Source organism: Mustela nigripes, chromosome 10 (assembly GCF_022355385.1).
Source record: "Mustela nigripes isolate SB6536 chromosome 10, MUSNIG.SB6536, whole genome shotgun sequence".
NCBI lineage: Eukaryota > Metazoa > Chordata > Mammalia > Carnivora > Mustelidae > Mustela > Mustela nigripes.
The window spans coordinates 55,833,568-55,846,021 of NC_081566.1; the positions used below are offsets into that span (position 1 = coordinate 55,833,568).

A 12,454-nucleotide genomic window follows, 5' to 3' on the forward strand; every position below is an offset into this window, starting at 1 on the left:
GGCCAGTTTCCTTAATATTGTATTATCTTCCCACGTTTCTCATCCCAGAATGGGAAAAGACCAAGTCCGGCCCTGCGGTGAATACGGTGCCGCCTAGGCGCAGGACGGACAGCTTGGCCATCTAGTGAACAGAGAGTCACTCACCCTTCGACATAGCCTGTCCTTTGGTGATTTGCCAACCTAAGAACGGGACACAAAATACTATATTCATTTAACAATTTAAATAAAAAGGCATTACTATGGTACTATAGGAAGGAGAAAGTACGATAATTTTAAAAACTCAGCTATAAATAAATGTTGGTTCTACTCATTTGTAACAGAGTGCAGTTAACTTTGTGGTGGAACTTAAAAATGTTTTATGAAAAATAAATCTCTGGGCTCACAAATAATCCTTTTCAAAAATAAACATTTTTCAATTATTATCATAACCTTAAACCTGTATTATTTTAGTTTTATTCAGATACTTGGATTAATAATGAAATAACCACCACAGTGTGAATATTTTTATGAATAAAGATTTTGAGAAAAACAGAACAAAAATAAATAAATAAATAAATAAATAAATAAATAAATATTTTTGAATTAAATTAAAAAAAAAAAAAACCCTCTAAAAAAACCCAGATTTTTATTAAGGCAAATGACTGTTGTCTTAAAACCCAGAACCAAACTCAAGGTTATGAATAAAGAGCAGCTTGTTGATAGATACATAATCATTTTAAATGGTCAAAAAGAAGGAAAAACAATGCAGTGCAGACAGAAGTTCTAGTCCTAGCTCAGAAAACTGGTTGATTTTCTCAATTCAATAAGTACTTGATGAACTCCACTGCACACTTAGCCCGAAGAGTCGGGAACATGACTTGACAAGAATTCCGAGGAGGCAGCACACAGATCAGGGCAGACCGCGCCAGCCCTCAAACCACCACGCTCGGCCCCTCCCAAACCCACACGTTTCACCGTTGCCAGAATCATCTTTTGAAACACAAATCTGAACATATCATTGCTCTGCTTAAAACTTCCCCAGCATCTTCAAGATAAAGTAACAGCTACCACCTTCTGAGCCTTCCCCCTAGGGGCCAGACCCTATGCTAGGCAGTTTACACAGAGGGTTAGAAAATCCCAAACCCACAGCCCTCGAGGGAAAGACTTCATGCCTGGTTCCCACTCCTTCCCCCCCCAGTGCATGCTTCCAGCGCCTGAAACTCCTCCCAGCTCTGAGCCAAACACGGATTCTGCAGGAACCCGTTTCTGTCTCCCCCTGCTCCCTGCTCACTCCCCCCTCCCCAACTCAGCCCAGAAGCCCTCCCTTGGCCTGGTTCTTTCCTTCCTCTTCTCAGTCCCCAAAGCACCCTGTGCACCTCTGAGACGGGGAGTCCCTGGAGGGCGGGGGCTGGGACTCTGAAATCTGTAAGCACAGCACCTAGCACAGCCCTTGGCACATAAGAGATACTTGTAGTAAATATTTCTCGAATGAGTCATCAAAACTCTCCACCTCCTAGTTCAGGACTGTTTAAATTCAAGTCCAAGTTGTGAGAGTCCCATGTGGCCGTCGATGTGCGAACACAACAAAACCCCACAGTGACAGACACGGGAAAGGCTTCGCGCTACTGCTCTCCCAGAAGGCAGCAGCCAGAGGTGGAGGGGAACAGAGCAGTACCAGAAAGGCCAAAAGAAACAAGCTGGAAAACAAACATTAAAGTGGGCCAGGAAGGTGAGCACGCGGGGAACATCAGGTTGAACTAGAAAACTGTTACCAGGAACAGTCAAGAAAGCATCTGTAGTGGAGCTGTGGCCCCAAGTGGGTCTGAATATCATGCTCGCGGCTGAATGTCTGTCCGTGTACATCTGCAAGAACGTGCTGTGCTGTCCTTATGTGCTTTCCCTCTCCTGACATCCACTCGCCTGATGCCAGGCGAAGCTACACTCTTGCCAGGCCTGGGGACACACTGCTCAGGGCCCCGTGTGCCCAGCTGGGGGGCAGCGGCTAGTCTCCGCCCGCTGAGTCCTGTCCCCTGAGCACTGTTTGTTCCTAAAGCTACTTTGGCTGGTTGTAATAGGTAATCATGTATTTCTGTCACTTAATTAAGTAACTGATAAAATATGAGTGAGAAAAAAGGGGGTGGATATACGAATACCAGGTTGAGTGCTTTAAATAACTGTGCAGAGCAGCCGACTCCGAGCTCTACTGGGAAAGATGCAGAGGAAGCGACTACAAGGAAGAGGGCATACATTTTAAAACCTGAATATTTTGCACTCAAACTGCATCACCACTTTATAAAGAAAAGGGATTTAGAAGTCACACGCAAGGCAACAGGGGTGAATTTTCTGTAGGAAAACCAAAGCAGGGCGGCAGTCGACCCCAAAGAAAATACCTTGTCCTACATCCAAAGAGTGATGAGTTAACTATACATTGGTACATTTTAATTTAAAACAAGGTACAAATCTTTTCCTCAGTCAAGCACAAGTCTCACTCTCTTTGGTTAAGAGGCTTTTAAAGGAAAGTACTCTCGAGGATCCGGGAGGTTCTTTCCCAGGTCCTCAAAATGCCAGTACTGGGCGTTACAGTGAACGGAGCATTAGTAAAATGTAACCTCAAATAAAAAATAGTCTAACAAGGCCCACTGTAAATAAACTTTCTAATATCAATCCATTAAAGAAAGAAACAAGTATATGAAATTTAAAATTACCTTACCTTATCCATCAAGTACGTAGCAGCAGAAAACCTTTTCACCAAGAATGTATTCCACATCATGAGAGCAATGCCTGGAGAGCGAGTAAAGCAGTAAGTAGAAGGTTTATCTGTTTTTTCTTTTATCATGCTTAACAAATTACTGTCTTCCTTAAGCTTATAAAGCTATATGGACTATTTATTTAGATATCGTTTCTGACATCTCACATTGCAATATTTGTAAAATTAAGAAAAACCTTTATCCTCAATGATAATCAGAACTGAGCCGTGTAAGAGGGTATCCAAATGGCCACTAAACGTAAGAAAAGATCCATATCTTTAGTTATGAAATACACATTAAAATCACAGATATCAACCAACCAACACAAGGGCTAATTTTTTTATTTTTTATTTTTATTTTTCAATGACCGAACCAAGTGTTGGGGAAGATAAGGAAACCACTGGAATGCTCATAGATTGCTGGGGGCGCATCAGAAAGTGGCAAAACCGCTTGGAAAACTGGCCATTTCTGCTAAAGCTGTGTGTCCACCCTACGACCCAGCAATGCCACCGCATAAAGGAACACAAAGATGTGTATCAGAGTGTCGAGAATAGCTTTATTCAAAACAGCCAAGCAAGAGAAACAGCTCAATGTCCAAAAGTCATTTTTTTTTCCATATGTAACCACCAAATAAAGTGACATATGAGGAAGTATTAAAAAACAAAACACAAAAGCAACCACACAAGAAATCTGGGCTATATACTTCCACATTCATTAAACCATGGCATCGAAATTTCTGCAACTGTTGTCAATTAGGCTCAGCGTGCCGTCTCCCCTGCGGTCATTATCCGCGGGCGGCCGCTTCCGTAACTGGGGCTGAGGGCCTCGGGGGCTGTGGAGAAGCCAGGAGACCCACTGGACAAACAGCTAAGTTCTTAAATACAAGCCTGAAGTTAGCAGCGACTTAATTTTATCAATTAAGGGTAGAATTATCTAGAAACCCTATTTTCCAAATGAGTCACTTTCCATCTTCTTTTTCCTCCCAGGAAGAAGGTAAGATGTAAGAGATGAAAAAAATTTTCATGTTCCTTCACAGAAAATGAGACATTTTAGAATTTCTTCAATTGGGGGCGCCTGGGTGGCTCAGTGGGTTAAGCTGCTGCCTTCCGCTCAGGTCATGATCTCAGGGTCCTGGGATTGAGACTTGCATCGGGCTCTCTGCTCAGCAGGGAGCCTGCTTCCTCCTCTCTCTCTCTCTCTCTGCCTGCCTCTGCCTACTTGTGATCTCTCTCTCTCTGTCAAATAAATAAAATCTTAAAAAAAAAAGCCTCTGCTTTCAGCTCAGGTCATGATCTCAGGGTCCTGGGATCAAGCCCCACATCAGGCTCTCTGCTCAGCAGGGAGCCTGCTTCCTCCTCGCTCTCTCTCTCTGCCTGCCTCTCTGCCTACTTGTGATCTCTCTCTCTCTTTCTCTGTCAAATAAATTAATAAATAAAATCTTTAAAAAAAAAAAAGAATATTTAGAATTTCTCCAACTGGATGTCATACCACCTACGAGGAGGTGGTACGTGAGGAATAAGGAGTTTCCCTAAAATCCTAAAATCACAGGGACACCAAGTTGATGCCTCCCTCTTACGTGGCTCAACACCTAGTTTCCCCGCTTAGTAAAACAACTAGCCTCGTGCCGAGCCCTCCGTTACCTCTTTCAGGGAAACCCACTTATGTAGTGGAACCAGCAGCCTGTTTACAATTTTTCCACCACAATTTGTGACATTTTGTCAAGGAGACATCGGCAGTCCCCATGTTACAGCAGCCCATGGAGAACAGTCACATTTATTAAAAGCAGCACGGCAGTGGGGGCTGCCTGGGTTGGCTCAGGTGGTTAAGCGTCTGGTTTGGGTCATGATCCCAGGGTCTGGGGACCGAGCCCCGCATCGGGCTCCCTGCTCAGCGGGAAGCCTACTTCTCCCTCTCCTACTCCCCCTGTTTATATTCCCTCCCTCGCTATCTCTCTGTCAAATAAATAAATAACATCGCCAAACAAAACAAAACAAAACAAAACAAAACACAAGGCAATTTGTACCATCTGATAGCCTTAGGCGCTTGGCTACCTTTTTCATGAACTTCAGCCCTTTCTGAGATGCCCCTCCCTCTTTCCTTATCTACCTGTGATCTAAAAAGAAAATCCGTGTTTTATGTCTAATATTCTCCTTACTTCTCCCCCGTTATCCCCTCCCAAACAGCATTTTCCTAAGCAGTTCAAAGACCAGGGCTTCGCCCATCATGATACACAAACACATACACAGTCACGTGTTAGGAGGCAGAGCCATCAAATAAAAAATGAACAGAATGTGAACTTAAAGATCCCTGCCTCTTTTGAATCCACCAGTTACGTTTTTAATGCTTATTTACTTACCATTTTGAACATGCGCATTAAGAATGTGCTTCAAGTGTTCTATTGACCTAACAAAAAAACGTGCTTCCTTACATACAGGGAGGAAAAAAGAGAGAGAGAAAAAAAGAGAGGTATCATTTAACAGATGTTTCAAACACAAATGATAACTTCTTAAATTTCTACATAAAGCTACCCAAGAATGTGGTGATAAGAATACAGATGTATTAGGTAAAAGAAATTTTTTCATAGGACAGTGTCAATGGTCTCTCTTAAATTCACGTTACCTACATGATGATTGATACCAGGTCATATATGCTGACATCTGGAATCAATATTCACTATGGCCTGGACAGGACAGCAGTATTTTCTCTAACAAATACTTGAATTTCACACAGAGGTGGGTTTACTTCTTTGCAAATATCATTCATTATTCAACAATTATTTATTGAGGCACCATTATAAACCAGGCTGTCTGAGGTGCCAGAGACACTGTAATGAACAAAGAGACCCAAATCCTCGCCCTCACTGAGGTTACATTCTAGTAAGCAAGCTAAATATGGTAAATTATACATTTGGTTAGTGAAAACTGCCAACGAGGAAAACTAAAGCAGTGAAGGGAAACATGTCTGAAATTCAACTCCTTCTAATCGAGGTCTGACATATTAACACTCATATGCAGCATGTAGAACTGATGACATTACCCAGATCTTTGCTAAATAATATTATAGCTACAAACACTAAACTCATCACCTTTGATAACACATACTAGTGTTAGTGATTTCCCACAAACAATTTCAATTGTTTTGATCCTGATGAAGCTCGTGTATAAAATGGTGGAACTGGGGTAAGAGGAAAGGGGAATTATTTAATAAGAAAAAAACAAACAAACATGAAAAATGGTCACTTATTTGAAATGTAAACAATTTAAATAGACCATGGTAGCACTAGTAAGAGGTCAGGCACTACGCATGCATTTTCTCTAGAAATTGCAACACCCCTTCAAGATAGCTACAGTCCTCATTTACTTTCAGTAGAAAAATCAAGAACAAAGGGCTGAGAAATGTTCCCAGAGATCATACAGCTGGTGAGTAGGGGCAATGGGACTCGACCTCAGCTGTGTCCCAAGCCACCTTCAGTTTATAATGAATGATGTAAAACAGAATTTTCTCCCTATGTATTACTGTTAGAGCTGAATCTAGAATTAATCTATTCAGATTTGACAAACTATTATTTCCTCATTATAGTTCTAACATTCCTTTTTCCTGTAGGAAAAATCTTCCATTGAAGGAGAGAGCCCAAACACAATGGCCACTCAGACCACAGAGCAGGCCACTGGAGAGGGTGACTTAGGGACCATCAAGAGGGTCCCCTGTGCTAAAATCTCTTTTTGGTCAAGATTTAATTGATCAAGGGCCATTCCTTTGTTTAAAGCACTTTTTAAAAAAATCTTTTAATACGTGATTATATATTAAAGACAACATTTTGGGGGGAGGAAGAGTATCATTAATTAATGCATTAGTGTACATTAGCTCATCAGTGAGATTTTTTTCTTCAAAAGTGCAACCTGACATAAGGACCATAAAGTATTGGAGAGAGACAATTTACCAGGGCACTGACTAGAGAGATCTGAGGAAAGGACTTATTGGCAAAGGGCAATGCCCATCCTATGTTTTCACATCTTACTTAATCCAGGCATCAATCCTGAAGGACAGGCGCCTTCATTAAAAAAAAGGTAGAGGGAGAAACAAGCAGGTTCAGAGATCCGGTGACTGACCCCAACCCAGACCCTTGTCAGAAATTCAGCTGGGACCCAAGTCCAGGCCCTCAGCTCAGGGCCCATCCTGCTTCCCGACTATGGTTGTTCTGCGAGAGAAAGTGGCAGAAAACGATGCCCCAGCAGAGAGCTAAAAGGGCCGTTAGGCTAACCCTGGACTAGGGTCAGCCTTGTACATAGCGTGGCTTTCTCGGTGTTTCGGAGACGAACATAAGAGAGGTGACGGACAAACGCAAGGGGATCTAAACAGGTCAGCATCCGGATCTTCACCCCGGCTTTATCGGATGACTACGATATTACAGAGTTTCTACTAAGTTTGTGCTGTCTCATGCAGGAATTCAAAAGGAAATAAAGAATATACGTATCACAACCTAACTAGGATGGCACTTCTCTGGGCCTGGTTTCTTCTCAGAGGGGGGTAATGACAATGTCCACATGTCACAGGTTCTCTGGGAGGACTGAGAGATAATGCATGAAAAAGACCTAGCACAGCTCCTAGTACAGCGGCATCCCAGGCGGGGAAAGTCCAGTACGTCACTGAACTAAACAGTCCCACATATGTACAGCATGAGCACGACGACAGAATTAACAGGAAAGAAGTGGCGAGAACCTTACCTCCGGGTCTTTATTCCACTGAACGACGTACTCCCAGCAGCAGTGGGCGTGCAGCACGTCCAGCTCAAGGCTGCATGGAAACTGCTTATAGGCTAAATGCAGCAAGTCTGAAAGCCACAAGAGAGTGACAGGTTATTCTTTCCTTAACAAAGACTCAGCCACCTCCACTCTGGGCCGCATATTTCTCCGTATTTATGGACTACCTGGTATGGCTCCTAGGGTCATCTCCACCTCTGCCGCTTCAAGTAAACCTCTGTTAATGCCTTCTTTGGGTTCATCTGGGTTTTCGGCATCTCTTTCCTTACTAGCCAGTTTTAGCACTTCAGGGCTGAAGTCCTGTTTAAATATCCACTTGGCTACACTGTCTGCAATGCCACCTACAGTGCGAAGAAAATGAAAATTCACAGTGTTCAGCAAAGACGGCAAGGGCAAATGCATTATCTGCTAAGGGCATCTCTATGCTCTAATATATATATTATGTATAGAATTATATAATAATCTAATGCGTATATACTCTTATATTAGATAAATATAAATGCATACACTCGTCTGTATACCATGTAGCTTCTATGTCCACAAATTCAAAATATCATACTTCGCCAGACACAGAGGAAGAGATGAATACATCTTCAAAACATTATCTTTTTTTTTTTTTTTTAAAGAAGGTTTTATTGAGAGAGAGAGAGAGAGATGGAGAGAGAGCACAGCAGGGGGAAGGGCAGAGGGAGAAGCAAGTGCCCCACTGAGCAGGGAACCCAACAAGTGGCTTGATCCCAAGAACCCTGGGATCATGACCTGAGCCGAAGGCAGATACTTAACTGACTGAGCCCCCCAGGTGCCCTTAAAGCACTTTCATTTACATATAAGTGAAACAGATTGATTAGCATGATACCTGTTTAGGCAACATGTTACTTTTAATAGCCAAATAACTTGCCTGCATGGAATATTTATAGGCAAAGTTTAGTCACCTCTAAGAAATATGATGCTTTCCCATGTTTCAGTCACTGACATAGGCCAAAAATGTAGACATGGAAACTGAAAAACACTCAAGTCCTGTTTTTACCTAAAACAAATGATACATTGTTTTCTAATTACCAAAACCTCTTCTTCCTATTTTGATCAAATATAAACCTTTCCACGCAAAGAAAGAATGCTTCACAGTAAAATCACACTTATCAGTGATAACAAATGACAGCAGTGTGCTGGGTATTCCAATTTCTTATGTTTGACTTCCGGATCATTTGGTAATTTCCATTCCAGAATCAAGCCCTTGCTCACACTGCTCAGGTTAATATCACAATGATGGTCCTACCCTATCAGCAGGTGGCAGCATGGAGGGTAGAGTTTACAACTTACAATTTTTCACAACCCTTTTTAAAAAAAAACAAAAACAAAAAAAACAAATTAATTAAACTTAAAAAAAAAATTCCATTTGCATGGAGTATCTTTTCTCATCCCTTCACTTTCAACATCTGTATGTCCACTTATCTAAAGTGAGTCTCGAGGTGGCATATATATGGGTCTTGTTTTTTGTTTTTGTTTAATTTTATTTATTTATTTGACAGAGAGAGAGAGATCAAGATCACAAGTAGGCAGAGAGGCAAGCAGAGAGAGATGGGGAAGCAGGCTCCCCGCTGAGCAAGGAGCCCGATGTGGGGCTCGATCCCAGGGCTCTGAGATCATGACCTGAGCCGAAAGCAGAGGCTTAACCCACTGAGCCACCCAGGTGCCCTATGGGTCTTGTTTTTTTTCACCCATTCGGCCACCTTCCGTCTTTTGATTGGAGAATTTAGCACATTTATAATTAAAGTAATTCCTGGGTTGCTTGTTGCCAAGTTGTTCTCTGGCTGCTTTAATAGTTCTCTGTTCCTTTATTCTTTTTTTTTTTTTTTTTAAAGATTTTATTTATTTATTTGACAGACAGAGATCACAAGCAGGCAGAGAGGCAGGCAGAGAGAGAGGGAAGGGGGGAAGCAGGCTCTCGCGGGGCTCGATCTTAGGACCCTGGGATCATGACCTGAGCTGAAGGCAGAGGCTTTAACCCACTGAGCCACCCAGGTGTCCCCCTTTATTCTTTTCTTGCTCCCTTCCTCCGTGGTTTGATAACTTTCTTTAGTGGTTTGCTTATAGCCCTTTCTCTATCTTTTGTGTATTTATGAACAGGCTTTTGCATTGTGATTACCACATGCTTAGAAATAACAACTTCTCTATTGTTACAATGTCTGTAATCATCTGATTGGGTGAATTCTACTGCCCTGTCTTTGGGTTCACTTGTCCTTTCTTCTGCTTCACCTAGTCTGTGGCTGAAACCCTCTAGCATGTAGTGAGTTCGGTTATTGTATTCTTCAGCTCTGTGATGTCTATTTATTTTCCATCTCGAAGTTATCACTGGGTTCATGCATCCTTCTCCTCAGTTTGGTTAGCATTTTTATGACCATAACTTTGGACTTTTTATCAGGTAAATGACTTCTCTCATTTGATTAAGTTTTTTTCCCCCTGAAGTTTTATCTTGTTCTTGCACTTGGAACATATTTCTCTATTTCTTCCTTTTGCATGAGTCTTCATGTTGCTTTCTACACAGTAGATGGAACGACCTCTTCCAGTCTTGAAGGAATGGCCTTGCTCAATCGTGCCTCAGTTCTTGATTGTCTCTCAAACCTCTGTGCTTAGCCAAGCAATCTAGTAGATATTTAACAGCTCACAGTAGCTGAGGATGTGCCAAGACCAGCCAGTGCCCCAGAAGAGAGGATCTTCACACCTACATTCACCTACATTCACACCTTGAACCTCAAGCATCAAATTTTTTTTTTAACTTATTTATTTAAGAGAGAGTGAGAGAAAGCACATGTGCACAAGTGAGAAGGGCAGGGGGAGAGGGAGACAGAATCTCAAGCAGACTCTACACTGAGCATAGAGCCCAAAGTGGGGCTCAATCTCATGACCCTGAGATCACAACCTGAGCCGAAACCAAAGTTTGGATGCTGAACCAACTACACTGCCAGGTACCCTGTCAGGCATCAGCTTTTAAAAGTAAGCAAATATATACAGTTCCGTTGGACCAGAAGCATAAACTCCAGTGGCCACCAGAGTCAGGCAATCTGGAGGGGTCCCCCTGGGTGGCAGTCACAAACTAGAGCTCCAAACAAGTGTATAAGCTCCTTCTAGGTTATGCTGGCAAACCGGGACAAGGCAGAAGACAAGTGTCAGGATGTCATCCATAGTCTATGTTCCTTGAGAACAACTGTGGAGGCCACTAATTGTGTGCCACACCTAAGACCTTGCCTCTCAGGCTGAAGCTTACAAACTTATAAAGGATAAGAAGACAGGTTAACTAAATCAAAATCTATAAATACATGGGTATTTATGAATCCAGGAATACAGACATTCCAGTATCAAATGCCTGACAGAGCTGCTGGTAAAAAGAAAGTACACCAAGACAACTAAAAATTTACAATATTTCTGGTCCTGCAGGATATAAGCACAAGAACCCAATGGCTCTAGAAGAGTAGAAAATGATAAATCACAAAGAGGCATAAGGTCCTGTGGAAATCAGGAGGGAGAAGAGAAAACTGGTAGCTAGTGGATCATGAGCAGTTAGGAGTAAGCATTTGAGCGGGGCCTTGGAAGAGGAGTAAGTACAATTTAGAATCCAGAATGGGACAGGTCAGGGAGGGAAGGGGACAGGCTCAGACCCAGAGCTGGGGAATCATACAGATGCTTCATATGAGCCACAATCAAGCAACAAGCAAGAAATGGAAAAACGGGTTAGATTCAAACCAGGGGTTCTTAGAGAACCAGTTTCTATTTGTTCCAAAAGTTCTCGAATTTCTTAAGTCTCAGAATCTCCTTAAACTCTTAAAAATTACTGACAATCCCAGAGAACTTTAGCTTATGGGTTATATTGATTCAAATTCCTGGTCTTAGAAATTAAAATTGAGAAAATTCTAAAATGCTTTTATTAATTCATTTTTAAATATTAATAAACCTATTACATATTAATAACATTTTATGAAAATATAGTTCCCAAAGCAAGAAAAGACATTTTGGGAGAGGAGCAACACTACAACCTTTGCAAAGCCTCTCCCACTATCTAGCTTACATCTGGATTCTCCGATCAGCTTCTGCATGCCATCTGTTAGGATCTGTTGCTCTGGCTGAAGTACAGGAGGAAAAGCCAGCCTCGCAGAGACATGAAGTTGGAAAAGGGTGGGCTCTCGAGGTCCTCTGAGCACTCTTTGAGAACCGTGACTAATTCTCTAAGGCAGGGGAAGGAGTGGGGATTCCTGAGCAGGGAACTGACCGAATCAGACTTTGAGGAGATTAACTGAGAAGAAATACATGGTGGGTTATTTTTAATTTTTTAAATCTAAATGTGTTTCCCTTTCCCTATCCTTGCAATCATTTCTACAAAAGCCCTAGAAAGGTCCACAGCACGAACACACAGATCTGCAGGTGCAATGCTTCCATCGACCCCAGCTTACCCTTTCCTCCTTCCAGTAACTTTCTGACAGACAGCCTCGGGAGTGGCTCAGCCTGCAGCGATGACACTTTGGAGGCTGGCGTGTTTGCTTTGCTGTGAAGCAGAGTCTGAAGGATGAGGCAGTCTTCCAGCTGTTTCAGCAGGAGCTTCCAGTATTCCATGTCAAGAGAAAGGGCCTCCCAGGAATCGGTGAGGGCCTCAGAATCAGCACCCGACACTGTTTGGGAAAACTAACAAAAAATGCCCTGGTGATACTCTGGCAAAGACTCTGGATCAGCACGCACTTGAATGAGCTCTGAACCCGAAAGCTGATGGACAGTGAGGCTACGTCCCGAAGCAACAGGCAGATGCTGGTTCACGAGTATTACTACTGGGCAGGATGGAACATGAGTAACAGGAGGAGACTGGAGACTCGGGGAAACAGTGACAGAGTCTGGACAGTCACAGTAAGACCCCCAGGAAGGCCCCTGATTCATGCAATGGGCACTAACGAGTTCTCAGGGCCATCCATACCCAACAAGGGC

At 42.6% G+C, this 12,454-nt stretch overlaps 1 protein-coding gene across 1 annotated transcript in view; it reads right to left on the reverse strand.

The window, feature by feature from the left end:
- The window catches only part of RAB3GAP2 (RAB3 GTPase activating non-catalytic protein subunit 2), a 98,291-nt gene that overhangs the window by 9,840 nt on the left and 75,997 nt on the right, over positions 1–12,454 (reverse strand). The window contains exons 24-29 of the mRNA XM_059413366.1: positions 11,932–12,160; positions 7,654–7,827; positions 7,451–7,557; positions 5,083–5,149; positions 2,690–2,760; positions 145–180 (exon numbers count right to left, since the gene is read on the reverse strand). Of these exons, the coding sequence (XP_059269349.1) occupies positions 145–180; positions 2,690–2,760; positions 5,083–5,149; positions 7,451–7,557; positions 7,654–7,827; positions 11,932–12,160 (684 nt within the window). The remainder of the gene's footprint in view (positions 1–144; positions 181–2,689; positions 2,761–5,082; positions 5,150–7,450; positions 7,558–7,653; positions 7,828–11,931; positions 12,161–12,454) is intronic.